Raw genomic sequence first — 22732 nt, forward strand, 5'->3', positions numbered from 1 at the left:
CCTAGGCCGTCAGCCACCGCCCCAGGGAGCCTCAGGCCCCGCCCCAGACACGCCCACTCACCGCCCCCAGGCCCCAGGCGGCGCGGGAGCTCGCTGCAGGCCCCGCCCTGGCCCCGCCCCTTCTTCTCTCCCAGGCAGTCAGCGCGGGCCTGGTCGCCTCAGGCCCCGCCCCGGCCCCGCCCCCGGCCGGCGCGTCTCCCACGCGCGGAGGCCGCGGCCTCTGCCTCCGTGTCCGCACCGCCCACCCGCGCTCGGCGCCCACCGCACGCAGCCCCGCCCCGGCGGCGCGCGTGCGCAGAGGTCGGGGTCTGGACCGCGGGGTTCGGGCACCGCGGCCCACAGCGGCCTTGCGGGTCCCAGCTGGCTCGCGGCGCCTCCTCCGCCGTCCGCCGGGGTTACCGCTGTAGCTTTAAATGACTTTAAATGTTTCGTTTCAGGCAAAAGTTGTACTTTTTTTTAATTTTTTCCCTCGAGTGAGTAAGCGTTCCCTTCAGTTCCAAAGCTCGCGGTCATTCCGGCGCGGTGCGGGGCCCGGGACGCTGAGTCCCCGTCAGGGGGAGGGGTCCATCAGGGGGAGGAGGGCGTCAATCACGGGGCGGGGGTCCCTCAGGGGGAGGAGGGGGTCTGTCACGGGCGGGGGTCCGTCAGGGGGAGGAAGGGGTCCGGTCACGGGGAGGCGGGGGTGCATCACGGGCGAGGGTCGTCACGGGCAGGGGGGTCAGTCAGGGGGAGGACGGGGTCTGTCACGGGCGGGGGTCCGTCACGGGCAGGGGGGTCAGTCAGGGGGAGGAAGGGGTCTGTCACGGGCAGGGTGTGTGTGGCCAGCAGGGCGGCAGGCGCAGGCTGTGACACTAAAGCGTGCCCACGCAGGCGCGTGTCGCTTTCTTGCGGCGTTGCTGAGTGGCGGCGGGCGGTGCCCCCCACCCGGGCTCCCTTTTCCTGGCTGTGCCTTGGAGGGGCTGCGCAGAGACCGGGGAAGAACCATGGGATGGGGCAGGAGGCGGTTGTGCGACTGGGAGCAGGGGACAGGACAGGGGCTGGGCTCCAGCCCGCCCAAGGCCCCCTTGGAGGGCTGAATAGCCTAACTGTCCTGGAGCAAGGCTGCAGGCCAAAGGAAAACCCATCCAGTTAAATGCATCAACAGGCATGGGCGGGGGAGGGGGGGAGAGGGAGAGAAAGGAAGAGAGAGAGAGAGTGGGAGGGAGGGAGGGAGGGAGAGAAAGAAAGAGAGGGAAAGAGAGAGAGGGAGGGAGTGGGGGGAGAGAGGCAGTACTCACAGAGCCAGGCTAGAAGTGGCTGGGGGCAGACTGAGTCAGGGCTTATTAGCCGTGTGCTGTTCCACAGGTTCCGGAAGGCAGAGGAGAGCGTGGACAGCGAGGACAGCGAGGATGGACAGCGGGCAGGGGAGGGACTAACAGACACAAATCAGAGTCCCCGGGTGAGCAGCGGGGTTTGCCAGGCCAGACCCGGAGGAAAGACCAGTGAGCGGTGACACTGCTGGACGGGGCTGCCGGGGCCCTGTCCCCCACGACAGACGGGCCTGCTGAGGAGCAGGGAGGCAGCAGACAGGCAAAATTTACACGCAAAGTGGGGGGACTCGGGGAATGTGGGGGACTCGGGGGAGGCAGGGGGACTCCGGGTGAAGTGGGGGGACTCGGGGGAGGTGGGATACTGGGGGGGGACACAGGCAGGTGGGGGGACTCGGAGGGCAGGTGGGCAAGCTGGAGAGACAGCCTCTCTCCAAGGTTCAGGTCCACCCTTTGTGCCATCTGGGCTGGCCCACAGGGAGAGGTGTCTGGGGCGGAGCCTACTTACTTATTTAAAAGGGGTGGAGTTGGGGGTGTGGCCTGCTGCTGCAGTTTCCTGGCCCTCTGTTTGGAACTTTAGTGTCCTGGTGGCAGGTGCGTGATGGTGATGGGAACGGGTGTGTCCATCGTGGTTTTGCTGTGAGGACCTTGTGGTGAGCTAGAGTTCGTGCCGGGACACAGCCGGCAGCCTGCTGGAGGTTTCCGTGCTGCTCAGGGTGTTTTTTTGGGGGGGGCAGTGAGGAGGGGCTGCAGGGAGGTGCTGGTGACCCCAGCCTCCGTCAGACCCCAGGGCGCGGAGGACTGGACGGACGCCCGGAGAGCGGAGCTGGGCTAACTTCGAGGCCCTCGTTTCTGACAGTGGAGGCCTGGAGGGCGGGAGACGTTGCAGGGGAAGGACGTGCTGTCCAGAGAGACAGTGGCCGAGACATGTTACATTTTTTAAAAAAGATTTTCCTTGTTTATTTGAGAGGCAGAGTCTCAGAGAGAGAGAGAGAGAAAGAGAGAGGTCTTCCATCTGCTGGTTCACTCCCCAGATGGCCGCAACAGCCGGAGCTGAGCTGATCTGAAGCCAGGAGCTTCTTCCGGGTCTCCCATGTGGGTGCAGGGACCCAAGCACTTGGGCCATCCTCTACTGCTTTCCCAGGCCACAGCAGAGAGCTGGATTGGAAGAGGAGCAGCCGGGACTAGAACCAGCACCCATATGGGATGTCGGCACTGCAGGCAGTGGCTTTACCCGCTACGCCGCACTGGTGCAAACTGGAAGTTCCCGTGAGGTGTGGTGGGAGAGACTGGAGCGCAGCCCCCTCTGCTGCCGCGGGGGACACCGCTGGCTGTGACGCTGCCAGCCCGGCAGCACTGGTGGCGACACTGCCCTGGCGTGGTTTGATCAGGATGCCAATCGTGAGCCCCAGGTCTTACCTGCACTTCTGAGCGACTGGCTAGGAACGGGGTCCCCAGGCCCCCTGCTCAGGTGCAGTTAATTCGCTAGATCAAGTGCCGGCCTCAGGGACGCGCTGAGCGGGCGGCGGAAGGCTCAGGACTCTGTCCCCCTGCAGCTGCCGCCAGGGCCGCTGGCCGGGCCGAGCCGTGGAGGCCATCAGCACTGCCCGTGGGACAGCAGCGTCCTGTGGCCGGCCTCGGGACAGCTGGACGCAGCCACCGCGCTCCTCACTCGCCTTCCTCCTCAGCTCCTCCGCCCCGCAGAGCAGCGGTGAGGACCCCAGCGCCCGCCCCAGCTCTCGCCCCTGGGTTCCGGCCGGCCACCTGGGAGATCCGGATTCAGTGCTGCAGCCCCAGCCGGGCCCCAGTCTCGGTGGGCATCGCGGGAGCGCACCAGCGGCTCGGAGCGCTCCCTGTCTCTCTGCTTCTCAGATAAACACAAGTTTAGGAAGTCCTGCACAATCCCAGCCTCAGACAGGGCTCTGTTTCCCAAATTGCCAACTCTCAGGAAAGTTCTTGGACAGCGTCTGAACTAACACGGTCAGCAGGGGGCGTGGCGCTTCCCAGGAGGCTCAGGCACCGCCCCCAGGGACCTGGGCAGGTCCAGCTGTCAAACTCCGGGAATCCCCGCCTCCTGGGTGTCCACAGGAGTCCTCAGGGCATGTGACGACTCATCGTTGGTCACCAGCTCCATCTTCTGCCCAGAGTCTGGGGGGGCGCTGAGAGTCGGAACCCCCCAGCCCTGGTTACCAGCCCCTTCCGGAAGCCACCTCTGAGCCTAGACCACCCACCTGCCAGGCCCACGTGCTGAGGAGTTGCGTGGCAGGAAATGACAGAGGCCAGGTGTGTTTCACAACACCGCGCGTGGGCGCCGGGAGCCCAGTGAATCCCAAGCGCGGGAAGCAGGAAGCCCCCTGCAAAGCGGGGTAGAATCAACCCACGGGAGCGTGGGTGCTGGCGTTCTGCGTGTACCCGCAGAGGGCGATGGCGGCATACTTCTCTCCAGCAACAACGCACGCACACACAACCAAACCCACAGGGCCACAGCCACACTGTCAACGTAGTCACCTGTGAAAGAGGCAGGTGATGCCAGAAGATGATTGATTGGCGTAGAAGCAGTGGTTACATCCTGGAACGTCTGGCAAACATGCGAGTAACTTGTTAGACAATAGTAGACGACAGAGCCGGAGGGGGGCTGGAAGTAGCTTGTGATACATTTAGTGCGCTGCTTTTGAGACAATGCAGTTTCTTGCAGGTTGGCTGTAGAAAGTTAACAATGTGTGCTGAAACACCCAGTTAACGACCAGATGGAGAGAAAGAAGAATAGGAAAAACCGAAGCGCCAGCAAGGGTAGAAGGACGAAGTTCGTCCTGTTGAAGGACAGGCAGCAGAGGAAGGGGGGCCGGGGCCCCTGGAAAAGAGGCTGCAGGAGAACCCAGCCCGGCGGCCGTGGCGCCTGTGGCCAAACGCCTCCGCCCAATCCCAGAGACTGGTGGAGAGGTCAAGGACAGGAGGAACTGAGAAGCCCACTGGGAGGAACGCGAGTGGGGGAGGCTGGAGGTCAGGGCTGGGGAAAGACTCCGGCACTGGAGCGAGGCGGGACGCAGCCGGCTGGCCAGCGGGGATGTGGCCACCCCAGTGTCTGCACAGCCGAGCTCCAGGGTACACGGACGGCTGAGGGAACTGCCCAGGGCAGCCAGAGCCGCGAGCGCGCCCCTTTTGGGGGCTACTGGTGCCGGGCCCGGGGTGGAGGGGGGTTCCCGGCTCTGGCTCCCGATTCCAGGTTCCCGGGGGGCGGCGGCCACGGCTCAGGTTGTTGGTTCCCAGCTACCCGCGTGGGCCTGGTTGAGTTCCGGCTCCTGGTTTCGGTTCTCACTGTGGTGGTTCTCCATGGAAACAGCACTCTCTGTCATTTATATCCCCCCACCCTGCCGCCTCTAAAGCCAGTAAATAAAAGTTGTAAAGAATCCGTGAGCGTCAGAGCTGGGCAGTGCTGCTGAACACCCCCACTGATGTCTGTAGAACAGCACCGCCCAGGGAGGAGCACACGGGGCCGGCACCTTGGCACAGCCTGCATCCCGTATGGGCACCGGTTCGAGTCCTGGCTGCTCCACTCCCGATCCAGCTCTCTGCTGTGGCCTGGGAAAGCAGGAGAGGATGGCCCAGGTCCTTGAGCCCCCGCGCCTGCGTGGGAGACCCGGAAGAAGCTCCTGGCTCCTGGCTGGATTGGCGCAGCTCCGGCCATTGTGATTGTTCTCGAATAAAATAAATCTTAAAAAAAGAAGAAGAAAAGTCCCCAAACCCCGGCGTGAGCATCAGCCCTCAGAAGCGAGAACAGGTCGGAGGAGGTGACGGCGACTGGGAGCTCAGGGAGCCGACGGAGCAGCGCGGCCGCCGTGCTCTGGGACTGAGCCCGGCTCCTCAGGAGCAGCGGGGCGCCGGGACTGCCGCCGGTCGCGCAGAGCAGCGTGGTGGCCGCCGCGAGTCCCGTGGCTGCTTTCCCTCAGCTCGGCGTAGAAATAAGAAGCCGGCAACCTTTGATTCGACAGAAAAGAGACTCTGATGGGCAGGGGACAGGAAAGCGTGTGGTGGAGAGGAGAGCAGGGAGTGCCGAGAAGGACGCTGGCCTTGAGGCAGGACGTTGGGTCATTCTGGGGGGTGGGTGCCCGTGGGACAGGAGTGGGGCTCACATGCCTATGTTGATTGGCTCGGGGCTCATGGAGGTAGCGGGGGTCTCCTGGAGAGGGCTCAGCCCCCTCCTCTGCCAGCTCTGGGTGACAGATCTAAACCACAAGGTCACCCAGGCAGCCAGGTCTCCTGGAGCCGCTCCGACCCCCCACCCCACCCCGGGACGCGGCCCCTTCCCCTGCCGGCTCTGGGTGGGAGACTGCCCCCACCTGGAGGTGAGATCTAAAGCCGCAAGGTCGCCCAGGCAGCATGAGAAGCTGTTAGTGGGGGAGGCGCTTTCCCATCACAGCTGGCGGCCTGCTTGTGGAGACATTGCACCTGCGTCCGAGGGGCCCCCAGCCCCAGCCCCACTGGATGGCCTCAGCGGCCCCTCCCCAGCCACTAGCCCCTGTGGGGTGCTGCAGAGGAATGGGGGTCCTGGAGTGGCCATGCGGGGGCCCCTCATGCCGGCCGGGTGTGCCAGGCTGTGCAGAGCAGCCGAGCCCCCTCTCAGAACAGAGCCACCCTGGAAAGACCCTCTGTCTGCAGACGGAGACAGAAGAGTGTCCTGGCCTTGGGCTTTGGCAGGGGTGGGGGGAGGACACCTCCTTCAGGGGCACCAGGGAATGAGGGGCAGGGCTGGGTGGCCCTGTGACGTCAGGGTGCCCCACCCCCCCTTGCAGCCCAAGCCTGGGGCTGCTGCCTTGGGTGGGTCCTCCATGGGGTGGGGTCCCACGGGTCTAAAATGTTCAAGGGGCTGCCCGCTAGGATCATGGGGCGGCCGCCAGGGGCTGGGGACAGGGACACTCAGAGGCCGAGGGTGGGCCAGAGCTGGGCTGTGTGACAGTCACCGAACATCAGAACCAGGCCAGAGTCGCTTGTGTCAAAACTAGGGAAGCGACCTAAGTTGTCCCTAAGCAGTGGGTTCTCACGCTGTCTGACAGTGGCCATCAGGACATTGGCAGGCCGGTCCTGGCCCGGGGTGTGGCCATCACTAAAGCAGCAGGCCATGCCCTCACCTGGGGGTGTGGCCATCAGGAGAGTGGCAGGCCACGCCCTCTCCCAGGGGTGTGGCCATCAAGAGAGTGGCAGGCCATTCCCTCACCCAGGGGCGTGGCCGTCACTGGACTGGCAGGCCCTCCCTGGCCTGGGGGTGTGGCCATCAGGAGAGTGGCAGGCCACGCCCTCACCCAGGGGCGTGGCCGTCACTGGACGGGCAGGCCATGTCCCGCCAGGAGGCCACTGCACCCTGAGATTGAGAGCACCGCTGTGTGAACTGGACGCAGCCGTGGTCTGGCGGCCTCGTGCTGACGTCAGCCTGGTTGCTGGTCCCTGGGGCCCAGGGCTGCTGGTTCAGTGTCTGAGGTCATCCTTCTAATTGTTGCCCTTAAAGCTGAACCTGCCTCCTTGGATGCACCGGTTTCCTCCAGTCTACTCCAGTTTGCTCCGGCCGCGCGTTGCCACGGCAGCGCTCTGCTGTCCCCGACCATTCGGCGTTCTCACCGGGAGGACTGCTGCCCTCGGACCTTCCTGCTGCTTAGGTTGCTGCCTGGGGACTGGGACCGTCCCTGGCATGGCCGGGGCTCCCTGAGCCGAGCCGCTGGCTCCCTCCTGACCACTCCGTGCCTCACGTAGCCCTCGTCCGGTCTCGGCCTGGAGAAGCCCTGGGCCCATCACACAGGCTCTGTCGGCCTGGAGCCTGGTGGCCCAACCCAGCTTCCTGACGCGGGACGGGCACGCAGCGTCCTCCTTCTGCAGGCTGGGCGGGGCCGTCGCCCTCCTGTGGAAACGGGGAAGCGAGACCTCGCCAGCGGTGTTCATGGATCAGGGCAGGTGCAGGCCTAGGCGCCACCCGCAGGCCCCTCCCCCGGCTCCTCGCCCAAGTCGCCCCACCTCCCCTCCCCCTCTAAGCGTCCTCTGCTCCCTCCTGCACGCCTGCCCCTCCCTAACTTCCTCCCTGCCCTGGAGCTGCCTGAACTTTGTGGTTGTTATCTGCAAGCTGCTTGTATGAGCTGGTTACAGCCGGTTGCCAGTAACTTTCCACTCAGCATTTTGCACTGAAGATGGGCCAGCGGATGTTTCCTTACAGCCCCCCCCCCCCCCCAGGTGGCTGCTCCTCTCCCCCACCTGGATCCCTGCACCAGCCATGGGGTAGGCAGGGCCACTCCCATGCTCCCGGTCCGGGCACCCCGCTCTGCTCTTCCAACTCCCACTCCCAGGTCCAGGCTGGCTGCCCCAGCGGGGAAAGGTGGCCAGCGCTGGGCTGAGCGGCCTTAGCCAGGGAGTTGTCTCCCAGTGACTAGCTCTCGGCGGCCGCCAGGGGGCGCGCTGGCCCCAGACCCGGTTGTGGGAATGTTCCGGGCGCAGAGGACTCCGGACAGTGGACAGGGGCAGCCTCGTGGGGGCTGGAGGCGGGAGGCTGAGTGTCTGGCTCAGCATGGCCTGGTCAGGACGAGGATCCACCCGGCCAGACCTGGGGAGGCCAGGCTCACCCCGACCAAGTGCTAGCCCGGGGCAGGGCCTCCCCAAGTCTCCCTGCTCATCTACGGCTGTGTCGGCCCGGAGGCCGGACTCCGCAAGCTGAGCCTCCCGCCGGCGGCTGCTCCCTCCACTCCCGCTGGGGGCGCAGATGCTGCTGCCATCCCAGGGCCTCGCAGGCCAGACCCTCGCTGCTGAGCCCGTGAGGCCAGAACCGGTGCAGGCGGCAGACGGAGCGGGACCGGTGGCAAGACTGAGCTGTGCGGGGGCTGCTTGCCTGGGCCCGGGCTGGGCGCCTCCTCCGTCACCCGCCCTCCCAGCTCCCGCGGAGCCAGGGCCCAGAGGCTGGGCCTCCCAGCACCCTCAGTCATGCCCCGCCCCAGCGCCTCCCAGTGAGCTCCGGCCCCGTGGGTGGCCTCTGCTGGCTGCTGGGCTTGCTGTGGGCAGCTGCGGGGGCCCCTCTGCAGGCGATCGGACAAGGGTCTCGGGGCTGCGGCTGGAGGGGCTCCTCGCTGCCCAGTGCTCCCACGCCAGCCTCAGCCACGAGCACTGCCAGCTCCGCCCCGGCAGGGTCCTGGCTCCTCCGACAGCAGCCGCGCTCTGCCAGGACTGGCCCAGACGCTCAAGGCTTAGGGGGTCCTATAGGGCCGAGAACCCCCTCCTCCCCAGAACAGCACAGACACAACCACACCGGTTTAACATCATTTATTTCCGTGAAGTTTCAAGTAGAAAAAATAAAGAGAAACCTAACAGGATGACTGGGTCCCCCACTCTCCAGGCGGCTGGGGGTGGGGGTGGGGCGGGGGCTGCCTCCTCTTGTCCCGGGGCAGGGGCTGCTCTCCAGGTCCTGGTCCCAGAGTCCTGGGGTCTTCCAGGGGAGGGCGGCCAGCACCCACTCACGGCGAGGGAGGGGGCTGTGGACACCCGGGGAAAGGGGGGAGGGGGCTGGGTCACAGGTTGGGGGCCCAGAGCAGGGCGAGGAGGCCGAGGGCCAGCGCGGGGCCGAGGAGGGCGCTGCCGTGCCAGGCACGGCCGGGCGCGGCACTGTTCAGCCTCTCGTTGCACAGGTCGCCCTGGCAGCAGTAGGTGGCCGTGGTGCCGCTGCTGACCTGGCCCTGCATGGTGTGCGAGGCGGTGCAGGACTCCACGCAGTCCTTGGTCACCAGGTTCCCTGACAGCGGCTCCACTGCACAGAGCGGGGACGGTCAGGCACCGAGCTCACGGCCACGGCAGCCCCTCCCACCGCCGCCCGCCCGCCCGCCCGCCTCACCTCTGGTCATGGTTCTGCAGTAGCGGGCGCTGCTGGAGCAGGGCTGGGGCTGCTTGCAGTTGGTGGTGCTGGAACACACGTGGCAGCGCAGGGCCAGAGCTGGCGGGAAGGGTGGGGTCTCAGCTGGGGCTGTGCCCACCGCCCACGGAGCCCCTTCAGGACAGAACCCCCGGCCGCCCCGCCTGCGCCAGTCCCTCCTGTCCCGTGCTCAGCCCCGGGAGCCATCCTGGAGGCGGTGTCCTGAGCTGGGGTAACTGCTGGTGTGTTGGAGACCCTTCCCCGGGGAGCCTCGGGACGCCTCCTGTCCCCAGGCCGGCGGCCGTGTCCTCCGAGCCTCCGATTCCCTGGTCGCCCCTGAGACTCTCAGGCGGCCGCACCCAGGGAAGACGCGGGGCCACGGGGCCGCACTTGGAATTGTCTGGCAGAGTCCGGATTCTCGGAGTCTGAACGTCAGCAGCCAGGCTTCTGGTGCTTAGCAACTGCCGGCCGCCCCCAGCCTGCCTGGGCCCCGGGGGCCCCCGCGCTGCCAAAGCCGCCCACCCGGCCCGGGCCCAGCCCCTCACCTGGCGCCGTGGCCACGGCCAGGGCGACAAGGAGCAGCAGGACCGTCTTCATGCCGGGCGCTGTGTGGGAGCAGTGGGGCCCCTCCTCTCCGGAGACCTTATATAGCAGGGCCCTGCCGTGGGAGGGGCTGCTGGCGTCAGCCTGCACCCACGAGCCCAGCTCACACCTGGCCTGGCCACCCGGGGGCCTTCTGTCCCAGCGGCCTCCCAGGGGCCTGCCCTTCCGCCAGTTGTGGACAGAGGCCTGGCTGCCCGGGCCCTGCAGCTGTGTGCTGCTGTCTCCATCTTTCCCCAGGCTGTCCCTGGCCCCCCACCCCACCCCGGCTGCTGCCTTGTGCCGGAAGCTGCTGCTGGGGGTGGAGGTAGGACCCGCAAGGACCTGGCTCTGCCCCTGCCCTGTTGGGCCTGGCGGACAGCGAGCTCAGGATCAGATCAGAGAGAGACCGGGGGTCCCTGCCGCCCAACCACCTGCACCCAAGGGGATGAGGACGGGCAGGGTGGGGCCCATGGAGGACAGTGGCCTGTGCCGGCCCAACGCTCCAGGGAGCCCTGTGGACTCCAGGGCTGGTCAGACCCGGGCTCCAGACCCCCAGCCCTCCCTTGTACCCTGTCCTGGGCGAGCCAGCACCTGTGCCGGGCTCCCTTGCCAAGCGGGGTAAAGTTAACAGCCCCGGGCTCTCCCTGAAGCAGCTGCCAGGCCAGCGCTGGTGGTGCCTTCTGGGACCCGTGAGGGCTATGGGCAGAAGCCCCCGGGGCAGCTCAGCCTGAGAGCCAGAGGCACCCTCAGCTCCAGCCCCAGGCCTGCCTGGCACAGGGGAGGGTGATTCTGGGACCCCTGGGAAGCAGAGTGTGGGCGGGTGGCAGCGGGGTTTAGAGGGAGGTGGCAGCTGCGGGTGACTCACTGGGGCCAGGGCCATGGGAGCCGCTGGAAAAGCGGGTTTGGAATTCCTGCCGGGCCCAGTGGCGCCTGAGGGTCCGGGGTGCTGAGTAGACTGGGAGTGGAGGTCTGGGCGTGGGGCCTGGTGGGGGAGGGGCCCCGGCATCCCCCTGGCCGGGGAGGCTGCGCCAGGTGCGGAGCTGAGGGCAGCTGGGTTCCAGTGGGGTCCGGGGCGGCTGCCCACAAGGCCGTGCGCAGTCTGTCCCCGGCAGGTTCCCAGCCGGTGCGTGAACCACGGCTCCGCTGCAGGAGGAAGTGGGAGATTCGAGGGCAGGGATCGGCGGGGCTCCTGGGCAGTTCAGTCAGGGAGGGCTGGGGTTCGAGGCCGGCTCTGCCCGTCCGTGTGCGGCTCCTCGTCCGGCTTGGCCCTTTCTTTCTTGCTGTGCCGGGGGCCAAGTCCAGGGAGCAGTGGTGGAGGGAGCAGGCCAGCCTTTCCTGGGGTGCAGCCTGTTCTCGGGGTGCTGGGCTGACACCGGGGGTCCTGCGAGACAGAACAGTTCTTCGGCCTGGCTGGGGGTGGCTGCAGGCGCGGCTGCCCCTTTCCTGGGACCGGGGGCCCTGCGCTGTTGAGTCCTGTCTCCCTCCCTGGAGGACGACAGCTAAACTATGCGGTATCATCACAAGGGGTGCGGGTTAGGGGTCCGAGGAGGTGACTGGGGGCTGGGGCACCCCTGGGGCTTCAGGATGGGGCTGGGGACCTTAGAAGCCACAGGCAGGGCTCGGGGGCTGGGACGTCTAGCCCCGCCCCCCCGTCCCAGGTGGAGGTGGTCACCAAGGACATGGCTCACGCGTGTGCAATGAGGCCTCCGTGGAAACCTGTAAGGACAGCATTCCTGGAGGCCTGAGGGTGCTGCTGGGGGAGGGGTGGAGACTCCCTACTGCCCCTGCCACGTGCGTCCCTCGGGGCACACCTGCCACCTGCCTGCATAAACCTGAACAGAATCCTTCTCTGAGCTCCGGGAGCCGCCCTTCACGTCACGGGACTCCGGGAAGAGGGCGCGGGAACCGGGTTTCCAGCCCGTCAGGCTAAGTGCAGGCAGAGCGGCGGGGTGGTGACTGGCGGGGTGAGGACAGAGCCCTTGGCCCCTGGGCTCTGACACAACGCCGGGCAGATGGTGCCATGAGCGGCCGTAGTCAGGGGACGCCCAGCCGGCGCCTGCGGCCCAGAGTTGGTACCTGCTCCGTGTGTGGCGGGGGTGTCGGAACCGGGAACCTCACCGCTCCGCGCGCCCTTGTGAGGTGCAGGCCCCCGGGGGACCGGGCAAGTGTGCCCGGGGCCAGTCGCCCTCCTGTGACGGGGCGGAGAGAGCCTGCAGGGGTGGGCGGGGGGCCCTGGGAGCCCAGCACAATGACCTGGCGAGCCCGGGAAGGCAGGCTCTGGGCAGCGTGGGCCCTGGACTGGCAGAGCCCAGAGCGCCCGAGGGAGAGCCTCCGACCCTGGAGGAGGGCAAAGTGCACTTCCTGCTCCTGCCGTGTCCTGCCCCCACCCCGCCCCCATGCTGGGCCCCCACCCACTGAGGCCTGAGGCTGCGGCTGCCAACCGCTGAGCTCTGTGGGGGTGGGGCACGGACAGGGGCTACTCCACTTTCTCCCTCACTCCCCCGCCTTCTCCTCCCCAGCACCCATCATTCATCCGTCACCCACCCATCTGTCCATCACTCAGCCATCAGCCACCCACCTACCAGTCTATCCATCCATCCACCACCCACCCACCCGCCCGTCCATCCACTAGTCTACTGCGTGTCTGCCCCCGCATCCCACATCCGTCCGGCTGGCTTACTTGCAGGAGCACAGAGGAGAGAAGCCAACTCGCAGCCTCACGGAGCTCCCTCTCCACGGCACGGACAGGGCCGCCGAGACAGGTAGCTCAGGGCAGGGGATGGAGCGAGGGGGAGCTGGGCCAGTGGACGTGACCCGAGAAGGGGGCCAGGTGGTCAGAGGGGGAGACGTGGGTGAATTGGGCACTGCTGCACGGGTGATGCTCAGTGACTACAACAGGCCCTGTGGTGGGAGGGGCTGTTTTCCACCCGCTCCCCTGCCTGGGGGCGGCACCTTTGTCTTCTTGCTCCCCTGGGACCCTCCCCTTGCCCAGGGACCCCTTCCCTGGGGGTCATACAGAGCGGCTTCCTGGTGGAGGTCCCGGCAGGAGTGTGGGCCAGGTGACCACAGCCCTTGCCGGGCAGGTGCTGCCTGGTGGCCGGTGGTGCCCCTGACCCCTGACCCCCCAGGGCCCTGTGCCAGCTCTGTCGGCACTGGCGGACAGCTGCCTGGGTGACCCTCTCCCCTCTCTCATTTACACACACACCCTGCCCCTGACTGAGTTGAGCTGGGGGCTCCAGCCCCCCGGGATCTTCTAGCAGTCGGTGGCTGCTCTGGGACTTGGGACACCCAGTCTGTGGGAGTGGGAGGGGACTTTGGGGGGCATCACTCATCCTCAAGAGGAAAAGAGACATCTCATCACACTGGGCGCCCTGCTGGCCGTCAGAGCAGGTGCGCCAACCTCACGTGCACAGCCCGGCGGCCCCAGGGGACCCTGCCGTGGTGCTCAGTGCTGGGTAGACACTGCATTGCTTTCCTCCCTGTGCGTGGGGCTGGGCTTGAGCTGGGCGCGGCCAGGGAGCTGCTTACCGCAGTCCTGAGAGCTTAAGGGATCATGGGGTGTGCTGCCCAGCGTGATCTCCCTCACCCAAGAAGGTGGAGTGGATGGGTCCCTGGGGGTAGGAGATGCAGGCTGGGGGGACCATGGAGGCCCAGGAGCCTTGGTGCTGTGCCCAGGACAGAGGAGCAGCCTGACCGTGAACCCAGGTCAGGCGGGGCTGACCCCAGAGAGCCCCTCCTGCACCCCTGGCCATGACCCAGCGGCAGGCCGCCTGTTCTGCTGCACCTCACATCTCAGCCCCAGCTCTCCTGCCTGCTGGCTGCCTCCTCTGCCTCCCCAGGCCCATGCACGGCCCCACCCCCACCTCCACCCTCAGACACCTCCTGGGCCTAGAAGCAGGAGCAGGGGGACCCAGGGAGGCTGTGCTGCACCCTCCCAGGCCTTGGGTCCCCTTCAGCCTGTGCCCTGGCCCCCGACCCCCTGACTGCCTCTGTCACCACAGGGCTGCTCCACCCTGAACCCGGCCCACCTCAGGAGAGGAGGGGAGGGGAAGGGAGAGGTGGGGAAGGGATGGGAGAGGAGGGGAGGGGAGTGGGGGGAGGGAGGAGGGGATGGAAAAAGAGGGGGGCAGAGGAGAGGAGGGGAGGAGAGGGAAGAAGGGGAGGGAAGGAGAGGAGGGGAGGGGAGAGAAAGGGAGGGGAGGGAGGAGAGGAGGGGAGGGGAATGGGAGAGAGAGAAAAGGAGGGGAGAGGAGGGGAGGGGGAGAGGAAAGGAGGGGAGGGAAGAGAGGAGAGGAGGGGAGGGGAGGGAGGAGAGAAGGGGAGGGGGAGAGGAGAGGAGGGGGAGAGGGGAGGGGAGTGGGGGGAGAGAGGAAAGGAGGGGAGGGGAGGGGAGAGAGAGGAGGGAAGAAGAGGAGAGAGGAGGAGAGTGGAGGGGAGGGGAGAGAGAGGAGGGAAGAACAGGGGAGAGGAGAGGAGGGAAGAACAAGAGAGAGGAGAGGGGAAGGGGAGGGGAGAGGAGAGGAGTGGAGGGGAGGAGAGGAGGGAAGAACAGGGGAGAGGAGAGGAGAGGAGGCACTGCAGACACCGCCTGCTCCGTCACGGCCACGCTCCCCATCTGCGCAGCCCGCTCTGGGCTCCCGCTGGCCTCCCGCTGGCCTGCAAGCCCTTCCCTACCTGGGCATCTGCATGCACCTGTGCCCCCTGCCGGGGACCCTGCCACCTCCCGTCAGCCAGACCTCCCTCCCGCACTGCCCTGAGCCCTGGCCCGGGCTCCCCAGGGGCGTTGGCACCTTGAGGTGGCCATCTCTCCCGCAGGGGCCTGGTGTGCAGGGAGCACTCTCTGGGTGGGTGCTGGTTTAATGACTGTGGGACGGCCATGGGGGAGTGGGGACGGCAGGCCTGGCGGGGGCCCCTCTCGTGGGACCGGTCTCCTGGCTCCGCGCACAGAGGCTCCGAGGAGGAGTGACACACCACAGGGTGAGGCCCGGGCAGCTCTGCAGAGACAGGATTCTCGCCTTCTTGCCTCCCTCCCGAGCCCGCCCCCCCCGCCCCCTGCTGGCAGCCCCGGCGCTTGCTCAGCTCCCCTGCGCCCGCCTCCTCCGCTGTGGTTCTCCGAAGGCTCCAGGCAGCAGGCGCTCCTCTGGCCCAGGCCCTCTGCTCCCTTGCGTGGGGCACGCAGGGTCGGGGCCCTGTGAGGCTGTGGAGGAGGGGGGCACGCAGGGGAGGAGCCCGGGGCTGCTGGGCAGGACTGCGCCACTGCTGGAGGCTGCTGATCGGAACAGAAGGGCAGCGGCCATCCAGGGGGCTCCTGGTGGTGCCCGGGCTGCGCGCGCAGCTCGGCCAGGAGGCCGGGAAGCTGCTGCTGCTCCCTGGCCAGCTGGGGAAGACACGAGGGGTGAGGAACTGGCCCACAGGAGGGCTCCCAGCTTCAGAGGGGCGGGGCAGGGCAAGGCTCAAGGTCAGACCCGCGGACTGGGGCAGACAGGAGCCATGGAGGGCGCTGGACCGCAGGGCCCGGGTAGGGGCAGGGAGAAAATTTTGGAGTTGGGAGGCTCTGGCCTCGCCCCAGGAAGAAACCTGGGTGGACACTCGGTCCTGGGGGGCCCACAGCCCTGGTGCTGTCCAGAGGGCAGGAGGAGCCCCGCCCCCGACCAGACTTCAGGAGCCAAGGCTGGGGCCACGCGGGATGTGGGCATCTCAGGGACAGCATGGATGGGGACACCTTCCAGGGCCCCTGTGTGCATCCCCACCTGGAGCTGACGGGGAGGGGGCAGGGGAGGCGGGGGATGCCCAGGGAGCGAGGCAAGGGCGTGGCCCCCACCCCTGAGCTGGCACACGGAGAACCTCCCCCCCAGCCATCTGGGAGTGACATCTTGGAGAGTGAGACCCTCACAGACCATACAGTTTTATTCTCACGACAGAGGAAGCACTGGCTGACGGCGCGGCTGGGGGAGGGAGGATGGCGGTCACGCCCCAGGTGACCCAGCCCTTCAACTCCAAGGTGACCCAGCCCCCACCCCGGGAGCCGGGGGATCTTTAGGCAGGCTGCCTTTGTCCAGACGGGCGCCGGGGTTCTGGGCAGCAGACGGAGCCTCTGGGAAGTCCCGGGAGGCAGGCCTGTTAGGGGTCAGTGTAGTGCTGGCCGGTGGCACCCAGGAGAGAATGAGGGCATTAGCGAGAAGTGTGCCTGGGTGGGTGTGTGGGTGGGTGGGTACATCAGTGGATAGGTGGGCACGTGGGCGTGTGCATGGGTGGTGTGTGGGCGTGTGGATGGCTGGGTGGATGGCTGGGTGGGTGCGTGGGTGGATGGCTGGGTGGGTGGCTGGGTAGGTGCGTGGTTGGGTGGCTGGGTGGATGGCTGGGTAGGTGCGTGGTTGGGTGGCTGGGTGGATGGCTGGGTGGGTGGCTGGGTGGGTGGCTGGGTGGGTGCGTGGGTGGATGGCTGGGTGGGTGGCTGGGTGGGTGCGTGGGTGGATGGCTGGGTGGGTGCGTGGGTGGATGGCTGGGTGGGTGCGTGGGTGGATGGCTGGGTGGCTGGATGGATGCTGGGTGGGTGCTGGGTGGGTACGTGGGGTGACAGCAGGGTGCCTGGAGAATGCATAGAGAACTGAAGGGACCCCAAGCTCGCAGTCCTGTTCTCCCTGCTGCTGTGTTCACAGGAGGTGGTCCAAGGGGCCATGGAGGGGGGATCTGGCCGGGAAGGGCCTGAGGGGGCAGGAGCCCCCAGCCCCGCCTCCCACTTCCTCAAATGACGGCGGAGGATGCTGGAGGGCTGGAGAACTCTCTCTGTGCCTGGGTAGCCGGGCGCCCCCGGGAACCCACCAGGGTGCTGAGGGTCTCGCGGCGGGTGGGGCTGGGGGAGGTGTCCCTCCCTGGGCACGAGCCCTGGAGGGCTGTGGTCCTCATCTCTCTGCAGCACAGGGGAGGGGGAGGGGCAGCCAGGGCAGGGATGCGGGAGCCACCCAGGTGAGGAGAGGCCCAGGGCGGGGCCTCACCAGGCGGCCTGGAGCAGCAGCCACAGCAGGCCGGCGGAGGCGCTGGCCCACAGGGCCCCGGGGCCGGCGGCCAGGCCCGAGGCTGCGTTGCGGTTGCACTGGCTGCTCTGGCAGCAGGTGACGGAGAGGGCGCGGCCGTCGGGGGACACGGTGCTGTTGGGGCAGGTCGGGGCGCAGGACTTCATAACCAGCATGCCGCCCGGGTTGGCTGTGGAGAGAGGGGAGTGTCCACGGCTGCCCAGCGTAGGGCACGCGAGGCCCCGAGGCTCCCAGCACCCCCGGCCTTCGGGGGCCCTGCGGCCTGGGCACCGCCCACTTTGGTGCTGGGGTGGCTCGGGGTGTCCCTTGGGTGGAGTCCTCCCCGCCAGGCCAGGCGCTCCCGTGAGACTGACTCCATGGCTCGCCCCGCCCCGTCCCCGGCCCGAGATGTTGGGAATTCTCCTCCTCTGCTTGGAGCTTCAGCCACCAGGGAGGGGTGAGGCCTCGCCCCTCGCCCCTCGCCCCTCGCCCTTCGCCCCTCGCCCCTCGCCCTTCGCCCCTCGCCCCTCGCCCCTTCTGGGACGGGAAAGCTGAGCGTGGCAGAACCTGGCGCCTGCCTGCACAGTGCCTTTGGAAGCTCAGGTCTCATGGGGGAAGTGAAGGCAGGGCCTTGCCAGGGCCCTGGGGCCCTGGGTGGGGGCTGGGGGTGGCTGAGCCGGTTGGAGGAGTCTCAGGCTGCACCACCCACCGCCACCACCGTCTACACCCGCAAAGTGCCAGCTGCGGGGGGCCTGGGAGCCAGGGCCTTCGGTAAGGGGAGTGGGTTCCTTAACCCGCACTTGTTCAGGACTCAGAACATTCTGGAAGCTGTAACCCTGCACCAAAGGCTGGACACTGTGGGGTGAGGACGAGGGGCCTCGTCTCTTTGCGTCTCAGCTGGGAAACGCAGGGGCAACGGGAGCGGCTGCGCGGGGGCCAGTGAGTGAGCGAGCACTGCAGGGGCCCGGCCGCGCTGGCCCTGTGCCGCCCGGGCCAGCTGCGGGCGGAGTGAGCAGAGGGCTCAGCACCTGGTGCTGAGAGCTGGGGCCTGAGAAAGCAGGGGCGCAGAGCCACTCCTAGACGTGAGAGAGAGTGAGAGGCGGCAGGAAATCCTGCCAACAGGCCGCAGGCCAGGGCTGAATCAGCCGCCCAGGGACGCACCCCGCTACTGTGGATGCGCCCGCCTCAGCCCGCAGGCGGTGCCGGGACAGCGAGCCCTGGCGTCTCTCCCAGCCCCAAACCCTCCAGTGCGGTGGGTGTCTGGAAGGGTTCGCTGGCTGTTCTTGCGGACGAGGAGCTGTGTTTTGCGGAGGCAGTGCAGTGGAGGCAGTGTTTGCCCACCGGTTTCTGAGCCACTTCCAGGAGGCGTGGGATAGGCGTGGCCACCCGTGCAAGAGACCCTGGCTCAGGCCAGAGCTCAAGCCCCTGCCTCACTGCGTGCAGCTCCCAGCTGCGGTTTGCTGGCCGGGGCACTGGGACGGTAGGCTGCGGCCACTGCAGGGTCACCAGCAGGGACCGTGGGTACCACAGCCTTATCCCTCCCTTCCCCGCCCAGGACTGCTGTCGGGGCCAGGAGGCACCTGCCGTGGCTGGCCGTCCAGAAGGCCCCACCCGCCCGCTGCTCCCTCGAGAGACCCTGGGCTGAGCTGGGGGAGGGGAGCCAGCGCGGGAAGGCACAGGGTGAGGGGCAGATGCTGGAGCAGCCCCAGCCCTGCCGGGATTTGTGGGCGGGACCCCTGTGGTCGCACAGGGAGGCTGCCCCCGTGGCCCAGCCCGGAGCAGGAAGCCTAGAAGACGCAGCCCCGGAGGATGACCTCATTGGGCTCACAGGGCCGGAGCCCCCCAGTCACCATCCCAACATGGCGGAGCCCCTTCCTGCCCCCCACTGCCCATGCCTCCTTCCTTTGCTGGGGGCTGCTCTGCTCTGGGTCCCACCTTCCTGGCCGGGGCAGAGCATGAGGCCGGCCTGCCCAGATGGCCACACACAGGCCGCTCCCTCCTCCCTGCTCCTCTGAGCTGCAGGGCCAGGCTGGGGGTGGGGCGGGGTACTCACTGGCCCGCGTGATCAGGCAGTACTTGTCGGTCACGGCACACTCCACTAGAGACTCGCAGTTCTCGTGGCCACAGCACACGTGGCAGTGCAGGGCCCGGGCTGGGGGGAAGCACAGGCCCGTCAGTCCGGGCTGGGCCTGGGGCCAAGCGCCAGCTGCGGCTGCGTGGCCAGCCCGGTGCTGCCCTCCTGCGCCGCCCCCACCTCCGTCCTCCCTCCCGCCATCCTGTCCCGGGAGGGTGCTGAGGGGCTGGGGGCTCTGCCGTGGTGGGGACGCTCCCTGTGTGTGTGAGTGCCGGGCCGGGAGCACAGGCGGGCCGCAGGTGCACAGCGTGAAGCCTGCAGGCTGCCCCACCCCCGGGCCCGGCCGAGCCAGGCTCTGCCTCCCTGTCACCCCCTGCTGCTGGATAGGAGTACAGCCATGGCAGCAGGACTTGGCCTGGGCTGGGTGGGGAAGAGGACTTGGCCTGGGCTGGGGGCTTAAGGGCTGTTGGGGCAGAGGGCTCTGCCCTCTGTCACCTGAGGCCTGCTGCTGACCCCACCCCAGGTCCCATGGGGAGCTGAAGCGAGCGGCCCTGGTAGGGCTGGGGCAGGGGCTGAGACGGGGCGCGCTGGGCCAAGACTGGGGTGCTGCTGCCCAACGCCCAGCGGGGTGACCGCAGCGGCAGGGAGCAGATGTGACACGGCTGGGGGGGCCTGGGTGGGTTCCCCCGAGGAGGTGGCCCTGGAGCTGGCCTGGAGGGAGGCTTTCCCACTGGCTGTCTGGACTGACCCCCGAGCCCGGCCCACGCAAGGCCAGCTTGCCCAGGCAGGAGCGGCCAGGAGCTGAGAGGAGGCTGCTGGGTGGAGACATCGGGAACAGCAAGTGTGTGCAGGGGGCCGGGGGGCGCCCTGGGGGTACGGGGGTCCTGGAGGTTCCTGTGCGGTCTCTGTGGGGGTACTGTGGGGGGATTTCCTGTGGGGTTTCTTTGGGGGGATTTCCTGTGGGGTCTCTGTGGGGGTCCTGTGGGGGGATTTCCTGTGGTGTCTCTGTGGGATCTCTGTGGCTTCCTGTGGGGATTCCTGTGAGGGGGTCCTGTGGGGGTCCTGTAGGGATTCCTGTGAGGGGGTCTTGTGGGGGTCCTGTAGGTTCCTGTGGGGATTCCTGGAGGGGGTCTCTGTGGGGGGTCCTGTGGGGTCTCTGGGTTCCTGTGGGGTCCCTGTGGGGTGTCCTATGGGGTCTCTGTGGGGTGTCCTATGGGGTCTCTGTGGGGTTCCTATGGGATCTCTGTGAGGTCTCTGTGGGTTCCTGTGAGGGGGTCCTGTGGGGTCTCTGTGGGGGTCCTGTGAGGGGGTCCTGTAGTGAGTGTCCAGGACAAGGCGTCCTTGCTCTGAGCCCAGGGCTAGTGCCCCTCCCTAGAGTGAGGGGTGCTTGGAGCTGACAGGGGACAGAGGGTCCCCTCATACCTCCTAGCATGCGCTCCCCCCGCCTGAAGACCCCGCCTCCCAGAACCACCACAGTAAGTGGCCTGTGTGTCCCAGGGTGCCCCTGGGCCTTCTGGAATTCTCTGTCGGCCCTGGGATCCACACCTGCCCTCTCTGAACAGGGACCTCACGGAACCTGAGCTTCCCCACTGCCGTCCGCACGTCTGTGCCCCAGGCCCTGGTGAGAGCAGGTCCTGGGGCAGTGGCCAGCTCCCGGAGGTCGGGGCCCCCCGGGGACGTCCCCTTTTGGGCTCAGCCTCCCTCTCTGTGCCCGGCCCCTCTCCCTTCCTGCCCTTGCAGTCAGTCCCTTCCCAGACGAACTTGACCTCTGCCCCAGCCCCCGTCTCTCCAGCCTCCCCACTGGAGGCCCCTCCTTAAGCTACCCCCCCCCAGCCCACACTCTGGCTAATTGTGGCTAATTACGACCGAGATGATAATTATTCAGCCGGTAATCACAGCCCTGCCACCCCACCCCCGGCCCCATTTCCAGGCCCAAAGTCAGGTCATCAAGGTCAGGGCCTGTGTGGTCACCAGGAGCCTGGCCATGAGAATCCCCCATCCCAGGAACTCTGTGTGACCTGGGAAGAAGGGCCAACTGGTGTCCCTGGCTGCCGACCCTGGCTGGTGACCTTGGCTGGTGACCCTCTTGGCGACCACCCTGGTGACCCTGGCTGGTGACCCTCGCTGGAACCGTGGCCTGAGTTCAGGCTGCTTATGGGGGCTTCCTCCCCACGAAAGCCAGGAAGCTACCAGACCTCGGCCCCGAGGGAAGAAGCTTCCCCACAAGTCCCCCTGTGCAGCCACCCTCAGCCCCCCACCCAGGCCGATGCTTCTGCTGTCGCTGTCCACCCACAGCCAGCCTCATCTATGCCCGGGGCGCCCAGGCCGGAGCCCCGTCTGCCCCATCCCTCACGGAGGGGCCAGCAGCCTTACCCAGGGCAGTGCACAGGGCGGTCAGGAGCAGCAGCACCAGCAGGGGCCTCATCATGGGACGTCCACCGGCAACTGGAGCCACCGGCACCAGGCTGCTTTTATACGGCTGGCCCGGCTGGGGTCGGACCTGGTAATTTAGCTGGGGGGTGGGCCAGGGCTGGCAGGGCCGGCCTGACTCACTCCACCCAGGCTCCCTCTCTCCACCCCCAGGGCCCTGGGCTCTCAAGGAGGTCCCCTGTGACCGCCACCTGTCCCTCGTCCTGAGCCTCCCCCACCTGCTGCAGTTACCAAGGCGTCCAGCTAGACCGGGGCTGGGGAGGGTGGTCTGCGGCGGCTGCCCTTCCCGGGGCCTGAGGGGTCTGGCCGGGCACGTCCCCTTACCTGCACCCGCATGCAGGTAGGCCGGGGGCGCTGAGCCCATGACAGGGGGAGACATGGCAGTGCAGGACGAAAGCAGGCACTGGCCACCTGCAGCCCTGCTCAAGTGCTGATCTGACCCCGAGCCCCAGGCAGGGCCGAGTCTGGGGCTGGCGGTGCTCCTGGTGTAGGGTAGGGCTGGCCCAGCTCACCCGGCTAGGAGGGGGGGGCCGGGGCATGTCCCCAGGGACACAGGGCACCGAGTGTCTCTGGGACACGGGAGCACGCCACGCCACCTCCGCCACTGCTGCCCAGGTCCTTGGGGTCTTGCTGAGGTCTGGGGCTGAGGGGGGGGGGAGCTCGAGTCTCAGCTTCTGTCCTCCGTCCCCCACGCAGGGCTCCCACGCTCAGGGTAACGCGACCGCCCAGGCCCCGGCCCCTGCAGCTTCGCCCGCAGCCCTGCTGCTCTCCCTTGCAATGGCCCCAGCCCCCTCAGACGCTGTGTGGCCACGCACTCCCCCTCCAGGCTCTGGCCGGGGCCTGGCCTTGTGTCCACAGCATCGTCCACCTTTCCCCCGGCCCACAGTCCGCCTTGTCTACGGCTCCCTTACACCCTGTCCAGTCTGTGCCCTGGAAGGGCCAACTCAGGGTGTGGGTCTCTTTCCAGAACCTTCTGGGACCACCCACCCTCAGAGGATAGAAGATGCTGGGAGCCAGCCCTAGGTGGAGGGCGGCAAGGGGGGTTGCTGGGGCTGGGGGTGGGCGGCGGGGGGGGGGGGAGCGTGCTGGACTTGAATGCCCGCAGGCGTTGGTGGCTGGAGGCTGCCCCTGTGAACCTTGAGAACTCAAAGCTTCGGACTCCTGGGGTGTGGGCTCCCAGGTCCTCGGGCTGGTTTTAAGAGACCCCTGCCCCTTCCAGGAGCCCCCTGGAGGCTGCCTCCAAGGGCTGCAGCGCTGGAGCCCTGCTCAGTTCCCTGGAGAAAGCGCACCTCTGTGCACCTGTGCGGTGGGGCAGGTGCCGCCACGTGACTGAGTGCCCCAGCCACTCCGTGCCACCTCCGCCCCAGTGGTCTCCTGGCCGTGGGCATGTGGGAGGGAGCCCCAGTGGCAGCCAGCAGCCAGCACAGCCTGGAGCCATCCTGGGACAGGGCCT

General features: G+C 67.6%; 2 protein-coding genes across 2 annotated transcripts; both read right to left on the bottom strand.

The window, feature by feature from the left end:
* Nucleotides 1-8582: 8582 nt before the first annotated feature.
* On the bottom strand, nucleotides 8583-9800 carry LY6D (lymphocyte antigen 6 family member D). The gene is made up of 3 exons (XM_051831003.3): nucleotides 9726-9800; nucleotides 9163-9261; nucleotides 8583-9078 (listed from the first exon to the last, which is right to left on the bottom strand). Exons 1-3 carry the CDS (start codon nucleotides 9775-9777, stop codon nucleotides 8843-8845), a joined length of 387 nt encoding a protein of 128 aa, XP_051686963.3. The 5' UTR covers nucleotides 9778-9800; the 3' UTR covers nucleotides 8583-8842.
* A 5852-nt stretch (nucleotides 9801-15652) lies between these two features.
* LOC127486786 (uncharacterized) lies at nucleotides 15653-21670 on the bottom strand. Its single transcript, XM_051831004.3, has 3 exons — nucleotides 21223-21670; nucleotides 18829-18927; nucleotides 15653-16965 (listed from the first exon to the last, which is right to left on the bottom strand). Exons 1-3 carry the CDS (start codon nucleotides 21656-21658, stop codon nucleotides 16754-16756), a joined length of 747 nt encoding a protein of 248 aa, XP_051686964.3. The 5' UTR covers nucleotides 21659-21670; the 3' UTR covers nucleotides 15653-16753.
* Nucleotides 21671-22732: the final 1062 nt, after the last annotated feature.

Source organism: Oryctolagus cuniculus, chromosome 6 (assembly GCF_051225735.1).
Source record: "Oryctolagus cuniculus isolate XC-2025 breed Fujian yellow rabbit chromosome 6, ASM5122573v1, whole genome shotgun sequence".
Classification (NCBI taxonomy): Eukaryota; Metazoa; Chordata; class Mammalia; order Lagomorpha; family Leporidae; genus Oryctolagus; species Oryctolagus cuniculus.